General features: G+C 35.6%; 1 protein-coding gene across 4 annotated transcripts in view; it reads right to left on the bottom strand.

The window, feature by feature from the left end:
- VWA8 (von Willebrand factor A domain containing 8) overlaps positions 1–18212 on the bottom strand; it is a 424992-nt gene that overhangs the window by 103308 nt on the left and 303472 nt on the right. For all 4 annotated transcript variants that reach the window (XR_004030158.1, XM_030813328.1, XM_030813329.1 and 1 more), the window contains 2 exons: positions 14919–15000; positions 10672–10873 (listed from right to left, as the gene is read on the bottom strand). Coding sequence is in view for 3 of the 4 variants with exons in the window: in XM_030813328.1 (XP_030669188.1) it covers positions 10672–10873; positions 14919–15000 (284 nt within the window). In the remaining variant the exon portion in view is untranslated. The remainder of the gene's footprint in view (positions 1–10671; positions 10874–14918; positions 15001–18212) is intronic.

Raw genomic sequence — 18212 nt, forward strand, 5'->3', positions numbered from 1 at the left:
ATTACAGGTGCACGCCACCATGCCTGGCTAGTTTTTGTATTTTTAGTAGAGACGGGGTTTCTCCATGTTGCCCAGGATGGTCTTGAACTGTTGACCTCAAGTGATCCACCTGCCTCATCCTCCCAAAGTGTTGGGATTACAGGCATGAGCCACTGTGCCTGGCCAGATGATCACCCTTCTTAAATCCCAGAGGCACTGGCTTTCCTCTAAACACTCCACAGTGGTTTCACTACATTCTTGAGGAGAAGCAGTATCCCTGTGTGGGTCCTGTCTTTCGATGCCTCATTTCTTAAAGAGAGATTGAGGACTCCCAAGAGTCTCATTCATCCTGGGGAAGGAAAGACTGATGAGCTCATTACTACACAGCCTTAACGTTGTTTAGGGGTGGTGATGGGATACCTAATCAACTCACTTCTGCGCACTGAATCATGCTGCTGCAACTGTGCTTGTTTTTACCCTTTTCCTGACAGCAGGCTCACTCTTCTGGAAACCAACTTCAGATCCTGCTGCCTTGCTCACTTGAACAACATAGAAATTTTGCAACACTTTAACTTATTTTATCTATTCATCAAAGGAAAGAGTATCAGGGATTAAAGAAATGGCATGAGAATCTCTGAGAATTCGGTTTCTTTTTTTTTTTTTTTTTTGAGACGGAGTCTCGCTCTATTGCCAGGTTGGAGTGTAGTGGCGCGATTTCGGCTCACTGCAACCTCTGCCTCCCGGGTTCAAGCGATTCTCCTGCCTCAGCCTCCCAAGTAGCTGGGACTACAGGCGCATGCCACCACACTCAGCTAATTTTTGAATTTTTAGTAGAGATGGGGTTTCACCATGTTGGCCAGGATGGTCTCGATCTCTTGACCTTGTGATCTGCCCACCTCGGCTTCCCAAAGTGCTTGGATTACAGGCGTGAGCCACTGCGCCTGATCAAGAATTCGGTTTTCTGTTATCAATTAAAGAGCATCTAAAAGGATCTTTCTTACTGCTTGCCACGGAGCCGAAAATTATTTGGCTGCTCAGAAACACTGACTTCTATGGGAACCAAGATAATTTGATGGAGTTATACAGAGACAAATGGCAAGCTTTTAACTCCACTGGCATTTTCAGATTTTGGCAGGGGGAGGTATTCTGGAAACTCTGGATATCTGACTAGGTAGTGAAAGTTGGTAATGCTGCCTGGGCTGTAGGGCATGGTGGATAAAGAGCACAAATTGTAGAACTACTAACTCTGCCACTTACCAACTGTGTGATCTTGGGCAAGTTATGTAACCTCTCTGGGCCTTAGTTTCCCCATCTGCAAATAACATACCTGGAACATTTTCTTACTCCAAAAATGATACCATAGATTGAGACTTTTTTTTTTTTAACCCTCTGACCAAATTAGCTTTCTTGACCTTAGAAGTTTTAAAGTATTCATTTAAAATTATTTTTAAGAATTAGCTTCACAGTCTCTATGTAATTACAACAATGAATGATGACATGGGATTGGATACTATTATTATTGTATACATGGCATTGTATACTATTATTACTATTGTATACTATTATTATTCCTGGGCTTGTAACTATTGTGTAATTTTATTTGCATATTGAAAAATCAACAAGGTTTTAAACACGTGCTTGTTTTGCATATGGATGTCCAATTGTCAAAGCACCATTTGTTGACTATCCTTTCTCCATTAAACTGTTTTGGCATCTTTGTTGAAAACTACTGGCAATATGTCCGTGGGTCTAATTTTGGATAGTCTATTGTGTTTCATTGATTTAATTTTTTTTGCAAACATTGCACTGTCTTGACTATTGTAGTTTTATAGTAAATCTTAAAATTAGGTAGCATGATTTCTCCAACGTTATTCTTCTTTTAAAAATTATTTTGGTTCATCTAGTTCATTTATCTTCCCATATAAATTTTAGAGTTGGTTTATAGCTATAAACAAAATCCTGCAGAGATTGGATTGGAATTGTGTCAAATCTGTAGGCCAATTTGGAGAGAACTGACATCATTATTAGGTAGAGTTTTCTAATCCATGAACTCAGTATATCTCTCCATTTATTTAGGTCTTTGATTTCTTTCATTAATGTTTCAGCATACATAACCTGCACAAGTCTTATTGATTTATACTTAAATATTTCATTTTTAGACAAAGCTGTTTGCAAATGGTACATATATTTTTAAATTTTAATTGTTAGTTATCAATTGTTCATATATAGAAATATGATTGATTTTTGGCTTTGATAAACTCATTTATTAGTTCTAAGAGTAGTTTCTTTTGCTTGTTTGGTTTGTCTTTTTTTTTTTTTTTTTTTAATAGATTCTGTGGGATTTTCTAGGTAGGCAATTATGTTGTTTGCAAATAGGGACAGTTTTATTTCTTCCTTCCCAATCTGGAAGTCTTTTATTTATTTTTCTTTTCTTATTGCTCCTTTTCTTTTATTTTTTTATTTTATTATTATTATTATTATACTTCAAGTTTTAGGGTACATGTGCACAACATGCAGGTTTGTTACATATGTATACATGTGATGTTGAATAGGAACGGTGAGCATGGTCATTGCCTTATTCTCAACGTTACAGGGAAAGTGTTCAGTCTCTTATCATTAAAATATGGTGCCAGCTGTGGGGATTTTACAGATGCCCTTTACTGGGTTGAGAAAATTTCCTTCTATTCCTAGTTTTCTGAGAGTACCACTTCAATTTCCAAGCTGCCTTGAATCAAAACCAGAAGACTCTGGAGGAAAAATGAGAAACTCATAGCTGATTACCATTTAGGCAGTTCAAATTCTGGTCTTCTTCCTCAATCCATATGCTATCATTTATTTTTCAGGGACTTTGAATAGTTGCTCATGCATTCTGTCCAGGTTTTATAGCTGCATTCAGTGGGAGAGACAAGGTGAGTGTTTGTTCCACTGTATTCAGAACTGGAATCCTTGAGTCATTTTAAAGTCAAAGAAAGAAAATTAACCAGCTTATTCAGTTCCATTAAAAAAAAAAAAGTACCGTTTTAAGTTTCAAGGATCCAAAGATGAGTTAAATTTAATCACTACTTCTGAGGAATTGTTTCATGCCCACTCTCATTCCTCTTTTCCACCTGGTAAATTCCTACTTGTTATTATTTTGACTTGTTATTATTTTGAAGTAATTTTTAATTCTTATCAAAGTAATAAGCATACATGGTTTAATAAGTCAGATAGTACTACAAGATGTATAACAAAAAATAGCACCCTTGTGACACAGTCTCCCCCTCAAGCAATTAAGAGGTTAAAGGTAACTACTTCAACTCTGCTTACTACATCTTTTACTATTTACTTCCATATTTCTAAGTAATATTCTTATGTCTCTCTATTCTTCAATTTCAGACATTGTCTATTGACTTCCTATTATGAAAGGTAAGGATTATTTTACCTCTCCCACCTCAAACACACATCACTCATTTTTTTCTCCCCTCATTCCCCCTAATAAAGTGCTATCATAAACAAATCAATATTGTTTACCTTATCATTACTATACCGTCCCCGACTTACGATGATTCAATTTAACAATTTTTCTACATCGTGGTTCAATTTAACAATTCTCCTACTTTACGATGTAGAAAAATTGTTAAATTGAACCATCGTTAAGTCGGGGACTGTCTGTATAGTAATGATAATAAAGTGCTGAATAGCTCCTGTAACTTACTGAATATATTATGTCACAATCTAGACATAATGTATTCAGTAAGTTACACGAGCTATTCAGCACTTTATTATCAAACAGGCTTTTATGTTAGATAATTTTGCCCAACTGGGAATTACCTTTGCCACTCTTTCCACCTATGTCTTCCTCTCTCTTGGTTTACTCCCTTTTTTTTAGTGACAGCACATCATGCAGTAACTTCTTGAGAACGAATGTAATGTTTTTGAGATTTGCACATTTAATAATGGTTTTAGTCTACCTGATTAATAGCTCGGCTGGATATAAATTCTAGCCGGAAATCATTTTCCCGCTTTGATTTTCTCTTTAGTTTCCAATGCTGCTTTGGAGAAACCCAGTGCCATTAGGATTTTGACCACTTTTATATGATCTGTTCCCTACTTCTCTCAAAATTAGAAGTTATCGGCCTTATTTCTTTATCCATGGGGTTCTAAAATTTCAGGTGGACATGCTTTGATGTGCGTGTGTGTGTGTGTGTGTGTGTGTGTGTGTGTGTGTGTGTGTTCCATTTGTTATACTGTATATCTGGTTCTTTAGTTCAGTGAAATTCTTAAATATAGATGCTACTACCTTCCTTGAGTCTAAGTAAAAAAAAGCAGACTTTCACTTTATCTTCTTGTTAGTTGTATGGTTTCCCTCCTGTCCTAATTGGTGCCTTTTGTAAGGGCAGAGGAGAGCCAGCTGCCTAGAAGCATAGGATAGAGGAGAAAATCTGGATGTCTCAATGGCCTGGACAGACTTTCAACTAATCTTCCAAATTTCAGTGCCACCCCACATTACAACCTTCAGAACTACACAGTACCTTCAAGTCCTGTTGCTAACGAAAGCTTAAAATAGGAGGAGGAAAAAGCTATGAAAAGCTTAGAAAGACAGGATTCCAATTTGCCCTGTGTTTTTGTTGTTGTTGTTGTTGTTTTCCTGTTTTCTACTGTTCTCAGGACTCAGAGTAAATGATGTATACTTTGCTGCATGTTTTTTGGTCTTGTTCTAATTTGTCTTTTAAATAAGGCTAAACACTATAATCCTCTGCTGACAATTGTCCTATCATTGATTTCCTGCTTTTCTTCAAGCTGACAGGTTTAGGCAAAGACCATTTTTACAATTCCTTTTTTGGATCTGACAAAATTTTTTCCAAACAGGATTATAAACAAAGCTTACATTTTAACACTAGTATAGATGATGAATTATATAACTCACTGGATCATAAGTTAATATTAGGTATTTGAGTAATAGTATTTCATTTAAATTTGGCTTTGTCTCCATAAAGCATTGAAGAATTCTGTAGCCCAATATTAACTTAAATTCTAAGTTTCTATTTTTTATTGTTTACTGAGTACTTACTCTGTACCAGGCATTACTGTATTTCATTCTTACAACAACTTTGTTAAGGTTCAATTATTTTTATATTATGATTAGAAAGTGAGGCTTTGAAAGAATAAGTAATTTGCCAGAGATCACCTACAAAGTTGAACCAGGATTTTAATCTAGGTTTGAACACTATAAATTTCATGCTCTTAAACAATAAGTTGTACTGCTTATGAATAAAATCATAAATATAATAGCAAGAAGCTTTTATTTCTATAGCCATTGTGATGGTAAGGTATACACTTACTTAAATATAAGTGTATACCTAATGAGCTCAGAACCGTAACAGTTCTGGAGTCATTGACTGTCAACCTATTAATTGCATTTCTCATTCAAGTTTATAGCCAGTATACTGCAGAATTAATTTGTTTTCTTTATACTTTAAATAAATATTGTTAAAATTACCTCTTTACTTGCTGATCATATTGTTGAACAATATGCACTAGTGATATGGTAACACAATTATCCTATGGCCTGTCTTGAGAGAAGGAGGTTGAAATAGTCCTGCTGATGATTTGAAAAGGAATTTTTTAAGGTTAGACCTTTTCTAAAGAGTGAAAGTAAGATAATATTTCTATTTTAAATACTAGTTTAACATTCTATAATTTTCATAATTTATAGGGGTATCATTCTTATTGGATATGCATAAAAAGTTAATGAAACCTCACAGCCTCCCTAAAATCATAAACTTGTTTATTTGCTTGCCTTAGGGAGGTCACTGTTGATTTAATTTTAATTGTATTTAGCAATTACTGATAATGTTGTGATCCAATGGAAGCTTTTCTTTTAGAGGAATGTAAAAATCAACTTGCAATTTCTCTCTAAAACACAATCTATATAAGAAAGGAGGCCCATATGCATGAACCCAGGAGTGTTATCTTACTTCAGGGCAGATTTTTCTTCAATTCTTTACTCCAACCAAATTTCTGGTTCAAGAAGAGTATGGCCAATTTGTGACTGGGATAACTGCAGGCTTCCACATTCCCTGAGCTAACATGATACTATCTTATCTGTGTTCTCTGTACCTTTCTCCCTTTTCTCTCATTGCTTCTGTCCCTATCACCATCTTATTGCCTCATTTCTGAAAGCCTTGCTATTAGGTAACTGCCACAATTCTCCTTGGGGAGTTAGATGATAAAGCCCTAAATAAGCAAGTGGCATGATAGAGCTAAACTGTACCAGCCTATGAGAGATAACTGCTAAATATTTAGGAATTTTTCAAGCTGATTGTTAACTTTTGGCAGCTTGAAATCATGGTGGGGGTGTTTGCACCATGGAAATTGGCAAACTTAACAACCCCCCAGTCTCCATGAGAACTGGTTTACTAGCACGCCACCAGGTACTACACTTCTCAGGGGGATCTTGCATTTTCACTCAGTGCTCCTGAAAATCTTAAAGATTCAAAATGAATTTCCATGGCTGGGACTTCTCTAATAGGAATAAACAATAAAAAAAAAATTACAGGCAATGCCCAAGTGTTACCATATAGGGAAACAGCTGGATCATCTTGCTGAAAGCCAGCTCTACTGACACATGGCGAGGAGACATGGATGGTGGGAAATTATAAAAGTTCAGAAAAGCATTGCCTTTCTGGGCCAAGAAAGATTCCCAAAGACATATGTACATATAACAATCCTACAAAATATGGATTGTTCTGTAACAATGATCCACTGAATCAGACTATTTTTTCAGAGTTATTGATCAAAGAATGATGTATAAGAGTAAACTACGCTCCTTAAAAAGAACAAAGGATTTCATAATCCCATAGAGGATCTGAAGATAACCTAGCCTGTAAACTAACTGACTAATAGCCAGTTAAATAACCCAGTGGTTTCTAAAACTGAAAATGGAATTTAATATCCTACTGAGATCTTCAAAAATCAAAACTGCTGGACTAGAGATTATAGAAAAGGCCAAGCTTAGTTACCTAAGTACATCAAACTGCACTTATTCATAGTCCTAGAAAATTCTCTTTAAAAGGGGGAATAGACTAATGGTGCTTAACATAAATTAGTTATCTTTTCCATGTATTTCTTTCTATGCCTCACTTCTTTTTATTTTCAAATGCTGGTTGTGTGCTTACTGTGTACCAGGCACTGTCTTCACTATAATGATGAAAAAGTTCCAGTCTCACACTGTATTTCAGAAGATTGCATCCACTGTTAAACAACTTACTACTTCCTTAAGTACTATGCCAAGGCTGCAGAGAGATCCTACCAGCAATATACAGAAGATTTACTTTGTGATTTCTTTTAATTAGAAAATAACATTTGAAAGCTATAACCTTTTAAGCCTTTTTGCTCCCACAAAAATAATCACCAAGAGAAGATGATTTGATTTCTGAGGAAATCTGTGGTATAGCTTTAACAGCTTTCTTGGAAGGAAGACAAATGTAACTGAGTATGAATAATAAACTTTAAATATAGCCAGAAGAATTTTGACTTATAATTAACCCATGTTTCTGAAAATATGAAATCTAAAAGTAATAAATATGCATTCTTAATAATGGGCTCTTAAAACTACATTTATAATAATCCTTTCAGTTTGTTGTTATGGTTATTATAGGAAAAACACATGTTCCTATCAAAGCATGTAAAATTAATGAACACATTTTATATGTAGAGCTCAAAAAATACTCTCTTGTAAGCTGTACTCATTAAATAAAAATACCAACGAATTCATTAAACAAAAACAAAAACTCAAATCAACAATGGCAAAGCTAATAACTCCAGAAGGCTGAAATGTAGCAAAGATAAAGAGAGTAGTGATAAAACATTTAACTATTAATATACTCTTTATCTCAATATGGACAGTTCCTTTGCTACGATGCAGAGGAATCAGGAGGCATGGGGATCTTATGTGGTGGATGGCATGGCAGGTTATTTGCCCAGCCCTCACTGCTGACCTAAAGGCGCCTATCTTGCTCAACAGGAACCATACAAGACAAGAGTGTATAAGCCTTTCATTGCCAGCAGGCCCGTTAATTTCCATGATGTAAAAAGTAAGTCCATCTGGCCACTAGATGGAGATCAGGTTACTCTGTCAGTGATGGGGAAGCTGCTTGCAGCCAGCAAGTGTTAAGTAAGCAGGGTATGGAGAACCTATTCTCTTTTTTCAATACTTCTATCAAAGGCATTTTCCAAGCTCTGAAGTTAGGAGCAGATCTGTGCTGAATAAAGAGTATATAAATGAAGCATAGCTTGAAAGATCAAACAGAAAGGGAACTGTAAAAGACAAACATTTGCTTGTTATTACTGTTGCCCCTGGAATGACTTCTATTTAGGTTTGGTTGTATAAACTACTTGTAATTAATAAGATGAGCTGGTCTAAATAAGAACAATTAAATAAACTATCTCATTATTTACCAAGCAGGGAAGAAGAGAGATATGACAAAAAATTAAAACAATGATAGATTATTAAGACAGTTAGTCTTGTCTGTTTGAACATAAGAATACAGACTCATGTTTGAGTATGTATATAAGTATGCATTTTTAATATCAACCAAAATGGATCAAGGGAACTTAGGGATCAAAGGAGAATGTCAGATAACATCTATTCTAATTTTCCAAATGAAACTATCATTCAATTCTGAATTATATAACTTTATTACTAAACATGTCTTATTTCTGTAATAGCTGAGCTTTATTTTATTTTTTTTAGAGACAGGGTCTTGTTTTGTTGCCCAGGCTGGGGGGCAGTGGCTCGATCTTAGCTCCTGCAACCTCCACCTCCCGGGTTCAAGCAATTCTTGTGCCTCAGCCTCCCAAGTAGCTGGGATTACAGGCATGCGCCACCATGCCCGGCTTATAGCTGAACTTTAAACTGGAGACATAAAGTTACACATGTCCTGGAAAATGTTTGGTTTAGGGAAAGTTCAGATATTGCGCTGTGTAATGTAGCTGAATATTTTGATTATTCTTGAGATGTTAGATACCATAATTCTGTTCATTTCTAACTTAATAACTATATATCCTCATTCAATAAATATTTATTCAGTTACATCAAAACAAGTAATTTGTGAAAAGAAAAATTCCATTCGTTATCAAATAGTTTCAATTACCAGTACATTTTAGTATATAGGAGTGTGAGCATAAACAAACATATTAATTGCTTATTGCACCAACCATTGTGCTACAAACTAGGAGTACAAAGATGTATATATAGCCAGAGAAGTAACTGGAAGAGAAGGCCTACATGATTAAAAAACAAATACAACTTCATTTTTGTAGCAGTCAAGAACAATTATTAAATGATCAGTAAAAGTCCTTTGTAAAGTTCTATTGTGAAAAATAAACTTAATCTTGACCAGATGGAAAACATGACCTTTGATCTCTACCACATAGAAAATATAGAAATTCAAACACAATAGTATTTACTATTAGGCACCAATGACTGTAATGAGAACACGAGCTTAATTCAAAAAGAGAAGAAACTAATGTTTAGAATAATAAATGAAACAGGCCATAATTAATTGGTTTTCTAAATATTGTTATGAGTAGTAACCAACATTCAGTCTGTTGCTGTAATCAGTCCATGGCACTTACTTAAACACATGCTTATTTTAGAGTCACACATTTGTTTTAGCTTAATTAAATTAATATATTTTTACCCCTTCAAAAAGATTTGAGTTCTACTTTGGTTCGAGGTTTTCAAAATGTGCCTACAAGCTTTTAAGGATCTAAGAGAATTGTTATTCATTCATGAATATATCTATTTCTATTTAAAGAAAATCACAAAAAGAATCACATAAAATAGGAATTATTAATCAGGTATTGATGAAATAGTTTGTAGAAATTTCTTATTTTGCTAATAGGCTCTTTGCAGGACAACCTGGCTGGGAGGAACCTACTTTTCTTTTTGTTGGATAAGAAAGTAATGTAAACAGGAGAAGTTTTGTTCCAAAGATTAAAATAAATGAATAGCAAATAAATCCTTTTATTATATGCTTTAGTATATATGGGTATATAGCCTTCCTCATTCTTCGAATTAGTTCCAGACAGCAACTAGATTGATTAGATGATGACTGAGTCATTTCTGGAGTTACCAGATTCTTTTCACTTTGGTGGCCTGTTCCCATATTTTTCTCCAGTGCAGGGTTGGGTCTACTTATTGTTGACTACTAAATTTGCATTACTTGGAAATAAGGAAGTTGGTAAAAAACGTTCTATTGGATGCATATTTTTGCTCACCTTCTCTAGTTTAGAGGTTCTGGCCTTGTAATAATCTGCTGTATTCTAGTTCCTAAATGTTTCTGTTTCCTAGGTAGCATGTAGAGATGCTGACCCTGAAGATGGTAAAAGTGAGAACAGATGCAAAGGTGCTGCTGGAAACTGGTTAGTGCTTAAGGTTAAAAAAATAAAAGCTGCTGATTGTATTCATATGTTGTGATGTCAGTAACCTGCACATTTAAGCACTGACAGAAAAAAAGGCACATTTTTACTTTTTCATCATTTAGATGGAGAATTTTTGTCTTTTTATTTTGAATCTAAAAATTCTTTTAGTTCTTTAAGCAACTATTTTTGAGTCACTGGCCCAGAAATTTTCATGACTGTGGCATCTGGAACTAAATTTATACTTGAATGTGCACCTCTAAGAGATAAGGTGAATTCAAATGGTACCTGCATATTTCTGTCATCTTGTCCAATCATGTTTCTCCATTCCATGAGTGATCGCTGCAGACGTTGAAGTCCAGTTTCCCAAAGCCTGATGTGACCTCCCATATCAACAGTAACAACACCGCTTTTGTCCCACTCAGCTAGCAGTGCATCTGTATCTGAAATGGTCGACAGCCATGTGGTATACGGCGAGAGAGATTCTGATCTGGAAAAAGGAATCCAAGTGACGCTAAGAGACCACAAAAATAAAGCAGGAGGGATGACACTGCACATTGTAATGTTCTTTACTGTTGAAAAACTATGCTCACACTACTCATTATTTTATACCTGCTCTTACCTATGTCACCACATAGGCAGTTATGAGGATATGCTATGAGCAAAAGTTCTTAAACAAACATGCCCAGGGTTCATAAGCAAACATGAGGCAAGACAATCATGAATACAAAAAAAAAAAAAAACAGAAAGACTATTTTAAGAAAGATGTTTTTATAAGTGATCACACTATATAACTAATTGGTAGGCCAGGAAACAAAGCTGGTTTAAACTGATTAGGTTCCCTAAACTTGCTATAAAGAATTTGCTATGGACTAAATGCTTGTATCCCCCCCAAATTCATATGTTGAAGCCCTAACCCCCAATATGATAGTATTAGGAGGTAGGTACTTTGGGAGGTAATTAGGCTTAGATGAAGTTGTGAGGGTAGGTCCCCTGTTATAGAATGGGATTAGGGCCCTTATGAGAAGAGACCAGAAAGCTTGCACTTGCATGTGGTCTCTCCCTGTTTCCTTCCCCCCCATTCATGTTAGGATACAGCAAGAAGTTAACCCTCTGTAAGACAGCCTTCACTAGGAACTGAATTGGCTGGCCCCTTTATTTTGGCTTTCCCAGCCCCCAGACTGAAAATAAATATTTGTCACTTAAGCTACCCACTCTATAGTATTCTGCTGTAACAGCCTGATCTAAGACAGAACTCTAATAATGAGCATATTAAAAGACAAGATATCAACAGAACCATCTGTAAGGAGCAAAAATACACAGTAATTTACTGGTTCTCTGCATTTTCCTGTATTTGTAGACGACACTAGCTTCCACTGTCAGGAAGAAAGGAACTCTATATCAGTTCATACCTCACACGCCTGCAGTACTGGACTCACTCCTTAGAGGCCTAATGTCAGTGCTGAACCGATTTCTTGTTTATGCATTTCGACTGCATTTGTATGTGATATTTTGCCTTTTCTGACTTAGAAAGTTACATGAATCTATAACAAGGAATGTATAGATTTCTTATATATTTCACACATATTTCCTTTGTTATATATTTCTGACATCTGTATGAGTGTGTGTATATATATATATCTATAGTAATTTCTAGGAAAGCAAATTTGTCTATAAGAGTCAACTGCATATCTCCTTTATCTGAGTATAGCTCTTATTATACAAAAGTGATATAGATTATAAATTCCAACTATTAGTGTTGGCTCACAAAATGCATCTGATATTTTCTATATGAAATAAATAGTCTAAAGAGAGGGTCTGATAAGAAAAACATAACAAGCTATCATTGTAGATTTTGGAAAAACACAAAACCATTATATATTAGGTAAATTCTTATAATATTCTAAAAGATAAATCAAGACTAATTTGACCTTTTTTCAGTCTGCCTTAGTTGATACTAAACACAGAGTGACAAGGGCGGCCACTCTTGGACACAGAAGACTTAGAAAATGTTCATATGAGGAGAACAACAGTGGGATGGGACCATATGTTTCCAAGCTACTTTACAGGACTCCCAGAAGGGCTCAAAGAAGGTAACATTTGATACAATACATGGTACTCTATCAATAAATATTTGCTGCAGGAAAAAACTTAGTAGTTACAGATGATGGAGTCAGGGGCTATTCAAGAATAATGAAATTTATCCATTTGTAACTATGATGTTTGAAATTCTGCCAAGAACACCCAAGCTGTATGATTCTATTGAGCACTGTGCCTACTAGTTGTCACTACTTAACTCTTCACAAGAAAACTTTACATTTACAGGCAATTTCTTTAATTTATTAAAAAAAGAATGACTGAAGAAATTACATATTTTCTACAATTTGCACACTAGGTCTAAAATCTTTTCTTCACTTAAAGAATGTTTTCCTTATAAATAATAACAAAGTTTTAAAAGGACACATAGAATTATAATAGAGTGAAGCCTAAATTTATACACAGCCACATATGAAAGCTTGGCAGTACTATTTTACAAATGCAGATAATATAAAACTTTGAAGAAAATTATGTGAGAGCAAAAGTGATGTATTCATTTTGGCCCTGAAGTTACATACAGTTTTATTGTATTTTCTATTATTTGAAATTAGCTATCAAATGGAAAATTCCTGATATCTAGCAGAATGCTAAATCTAAGCTACTAGCAAAAAAACTGAAGTCCAGATGGGTTGTTCCCTTGGATTTTATACATATGTCAAAAAAAGCAGTAGTTAAGAGAAACTCAGGACATACTGACAATGAAACAGACTCTAAATTCATACTGACAATGAAACAAACTCTTGACACTTGAAATGTGGCAAGTCCAAATGGAGATGTGCTTTAAGTGTAAAATACATACTGAATTTCAGAGACTTAGGAAAAAAAAAGGAATGTAAAATATTTCATTAAAAATTTTATATTGACTACATGTCAAAATAATATTTTGGATACATTGGGTTAAATAAAAGATATTAAAATTAATTTCACCTTAAAACAATAATGTGTCTACCAAGAAATATATAATTACATATATGGCTTTCATTATATTTCCGTTGGACAGTGCGGCTCTAACTGAATGCATTATGGTGGCCAGCTGGCTCTGGGCTGTGCACACAGCTGCTCTTCCAGATGTTCTTTCCATGGCAGGTATAACATGTGATTCATACAGAAAGTCAAAAGAGAAAAACACTGAAATAAAAAACTAGTGAGAGAAATGACTATAAATACTGGAAAAAATTATCAATGTTTTAGATATGTTAAAAAAGATGTTATTTGCTTTTGTTACTTGAATTAGTATATTTTAATGAGCATATAATTAAGATGGAATATGCAATTTCCTCAAATGATTAAAAGCCATTTTCCATTAAACCAACACATTAGGATGTTCCAAGAAGTCATATATGTTGGAAGAAGTAAATCTATTTCTTTGAATAATGATTTTGTTTTCATATTTTTTGAATCTGATTAAAGGGTCCTAAGAAATGAAGCTGTGTTTCTGAGTTATTTGTACTATCATGCCGAGCTATTTTCTTCTAGGGGATGGAGAAGGGGGAAGAAAGGAAGCCTGGTGACATTTTGGGTGACTGACAGATTCTGGTATCCCTGGTCTTCCTCTGCAGGCCCTCCAGGCTACTCTGCTAGAGCTTCTAGCCAAGACTTCAACCACTGTGTTGTGAGGGCTCAATGGCAATGTGAGGGAGTACATGAGAGGAGCAGATGTGATTGTAATCTAGGTCAAAATAGAATAGAAAGATTAGAGGAAGAAGGCTTTGGCATGGAGGGCAAAGAAAGGGAAAAAGAGGAACCTAGGATAAGTAGGCCAAAGCAGGTGCAAGCTTAGGTTGGAAGAGGGAAATAAGGCATGGATGCACCCAGAAAGGGATGGGCTCCAGGTGATGATGCCTGTGTTCTTCAAGGGAGAGATCAAGCTTTATTGTTTCTGTTTTTAAATCTTCAGTTTACCTAGTTTAAATGCTTTGCTTCCATAGTGGGACAATAATGAAGGAGGCGAACAGTAATGAGTCCTATTCTAAAGCTTTGGGATCCTTTGGCTATTGTACAACCTTCCTGACTGCAGATACATAATAACATATATCAAAACAATATTAAAGAAATCTATTTAAATTCTTTTGATATTTTGAACACACTTACTTCAGAAAATAAATATATAAAGTTAATAAGTATTATAATTTTTGTAATACTAAAAATGCTATTTCAGATACAGAAAAACTTATTAGAACGGATCAAACAAAAGAGAACAAAGACTTGCAGGCTGTTTGACTTATACCTATGTAACAGTGGAATATTTTTACAAAATGAAAATAAAAATGCCAGGAAAACATTCAGAAGAACAGCAAGATAGAAACCAACTGTAACTGGGAAAAAAAGAGCTTGCTATTTAAAGAAGCAAAAAAGTACTCATTTGTTCAGAGTACTTAGCAAGAATTTACTCATTTTTTATGACATACTAAGCTAAGAACAAAGGTGAAATGGATTACCTGGGAATAGGGATATATCGGAGTTTCTTTGATTGAAGATCAGTGACTTCTATATAACCAGATGTTTGTGGAGGAGTAACATCTACAAACAAGTCATGACATGAGCCAAGTATTAAATTATTGCAAGATACCAAAATGGTGCTAAAAGTGGAATCAAATTATCCGTAGCCTAGGGTAGAATGCTGGGATCTACTTGACAAGGTACTGGGTCAACCCTCATGGCTAGACTCTGAGAAACATGCTTCCCTCAGGGAAGCATATTGGGCTGTGATTCTTTACTGTCAGAAAATAACCTAAGTTATTTTCATTTGATAGCTTCCCAAGATGAGTCAATGTTTTTGCACTTACAGTTTTTTAAAAAAATATTTCATCATCTGAACTGTTTTTCCTTCTTAGGAAGCAACAACAATGCAGTAAAATGTGGTAGAATCGGCACACTCTCTAATTAGACTGACCTGGTAGGAAGTCCTGCTCCTGTCTGAGCTGTGTTATGTTGGTCAAGTTATTGACCTCTCTGAGGCCTGTTTTCTTCATTTGTAAAATGGGGATAACAACCCCACTGTGAAATGGGGATAACAACCTCAGATGACCACAGCATCTGAGCATCATAAACATTATCTTGAGGATTAGATGAAATTAGTAAATGCAAAGCACCAACAGGGGTTGCTCATCACACAGTATCTGTCATTATTAGGGCCCTGCAAGACAGGGGAAGGTGAGGTGAGGATGGGGCAGTGGGGTGAGGACTCTGGAGTTTGGATCATAATCCCAAAAGACACAATCCTGAATGCCATTATTCTGATTGTTGAAATCCCAAAAGATAGATAAAAGTCCCTAAAGTTTAAAATTCTGAAAATCACAATCACAGTATAATTGCATCATGTTATACGGAGCTATTACTTTGTTACTGTCTTTGTTAGGAAATTAAGTATGGTTTAATGAGATGCATATAGGTGCCAAGTTGACAAAGGGTGTATTTGTGGACTTAATTTTAGGTGTCAGTTGGACTGATTATAGAATACCTAGAAACCTGGTAAAGCATTATTTTGGTTGTATCTGTAATCTGGAAAAGAGATTAGTATGTGAGTCTGAGGGAACCAGGTGGTGAAGACCTGCCCTCAATATTGGTGGACATCATCCTGTAAGCCAAGAGCCTAGAGGGGACAAATACAGAAGGTGAATTGGTCTCTGAGAGCTGGGACAGTCTTTAACTGCCAAACATACTGATATGCATGTATGACATTTCCCTTTTGACCAACTGCTTTATGAATATGGCTCATGTGTTCATAACTGTTATACTCATGTGATGTCATTAGTATACCTGAGTGTTTATGCTTGCAAAAAGTGTATGTTATTATTGCCTATTTTATTGTGCAAGGTGGTTTGTGAAGTGTTCTGCTGTTTCTGTTTGTTTGTTTTTTGGAGACAGAGTCTCACTCTTGTTGCCCAGGCTAGAGTGCAGTGGTGCGATCTTGGCTCACTGCAACCTCTGCCTCCTCTGTTCAAGTGATTCTCATGCCTCAGCCTCCCGAGTAGCTGGGATTATAGGCACCTGCTACCAAGCCCAGCTAATTTTTGTATTTTTAGTAGAGACGGGGTTTCACCATGTTGGCCAGGCTGGCCTCGAGCTCCTGACCCCAAGTGATCTGCCTGCCTCGGCCTCCCAAAGTGCAGGGATTACAGGTGTGAGCCACCACCCCCGGCCTGTTCTGCTGTTTTTATGTTTCTCAAATAAATCTTCTTTTAAAAATGTACATAAATATCTTTTAAATAATTTTAAAATTATTTTTTCCAGAATTATATTTTCGAGATTTTCATCTTTTGGGATTGTGCCAGAATTTTAGACTTTAGGAATATTTATCTTTCTTTTGGGATTTCAACATTTGGGGTTATGGCATGGGGATTGTGTTTTTTGGGATTATGATCAGCTCTCAGGATTCTGGATAGTAAAGAATATGAAAAGTTGGGGGAAGATAAAGAGATAAGGGGTCCAGAGCCCTCAACTAATTCTATAATTGTTATACTCATGTGATGTCATTAGTATACCTTAGTGTTGGTTTTCCAGCAAATTCCTGTGCTTCACTGATTTCTATTCCACAGCCCTGAGTAACTATCATCCTCAAAATCATTAGCTGCCACCATGGTGTGTCAGAAACATTGCTTAGTCTTCACAGAGAGTGCTTCTGATACTAACAACAACAAAGACTAATAATTCCTGTCTGAGAGATGAGGAAACTGAGGCTTATAGAGGTAATGTAACAATATGACTTATTTGGGGTGATACAGCTGGAGAGTGATGGAGATGGCTTCAAACCCAGGCCTTTTTAGCACTCAAATCTATGCTCTGGCCACGACTCCACACAACTTCTATGTGAGTTGGCCCTAGTGAAATAGCTATTTGTAAAATATCCCATTTTATAAAATCTTGGCCACCAAGTTCTCTTAAAAAAAAACCCCCTACACAAAACCCATGCTTTTTAAGATTTTTGTCTATCTGTTTCTCTATCTAATCTTTGATGACAATTTCTGATTAGAATGATATATTTATCTATTCATCCATCCATCTATCCATCCATCCATCCATCCATCCATCCATCCATCCATCCATCCATCTTTTATTACAATTTCTGGTTGGAATGAAGTATCCAGGATGTCCTGGATAAATTCAAATTTGAATTTATCAAATGTAGTTTACAAAAAACAAGAAACTTGACATTTTTATTTCGTGCATGTAGTTGAAGGTTTTTAAATAGGCCAGCTGAAAAACTCAACATATCTCTTATTTATTTAACAAATGTGTTTGAGCATATTTTGCGCCAGACATCATATGAAGCATGAGGGTATAGAAAAGATATGTGGTCTCTGACTTTGAGGCGTTCACAGTAAAATGGGGAAAGTTCCTTTCTATTAAACCATTGTGGGCCTCTGGGGACTTGGAAAGGATTCTAGAGTGGGAATCACAGTCCTGAGGCCAGGTATGAGCTGTAGAGCTAGGCAATGGGTTGTCCCAAGAGACAAACAGCTCAGCAGGAAGAAAAGGTAATGTCCAAGGAGAGGAATGGGTAAGAAAATAGAGTTACTATAGTAATTTGACCACCCAGCTGGATTAGCTGTCTTCAAGTGGCCATTTGCACAAAGTGAATATGCTTATCGTAAGCCACACACAGTCTGCATTGGAAATTCTGCCTGTGATATAAAGTCAATCTTGGATAAAGTTTTGTATCATATATCATTTTTAACAATTCCTGCTGCTTGAACCTAGCTGAAGTAGGTTGAATTATTTATAGCTCAGGG

This window comes from Nomascus leucogenys, chromosome 5, assembly GCF_006542625.1.
Source record: "Nomascus leucogenys isolate Asia chromosome 5, Asia_NLE_v1, whole genome shotgun sequence".
NCBI classification, from domain to species: Eukaryota; Metazoa; Chordata; class Mammalia; order Primates; family Hylobatidae; genus Nomascus; species Nomascus leucogenys.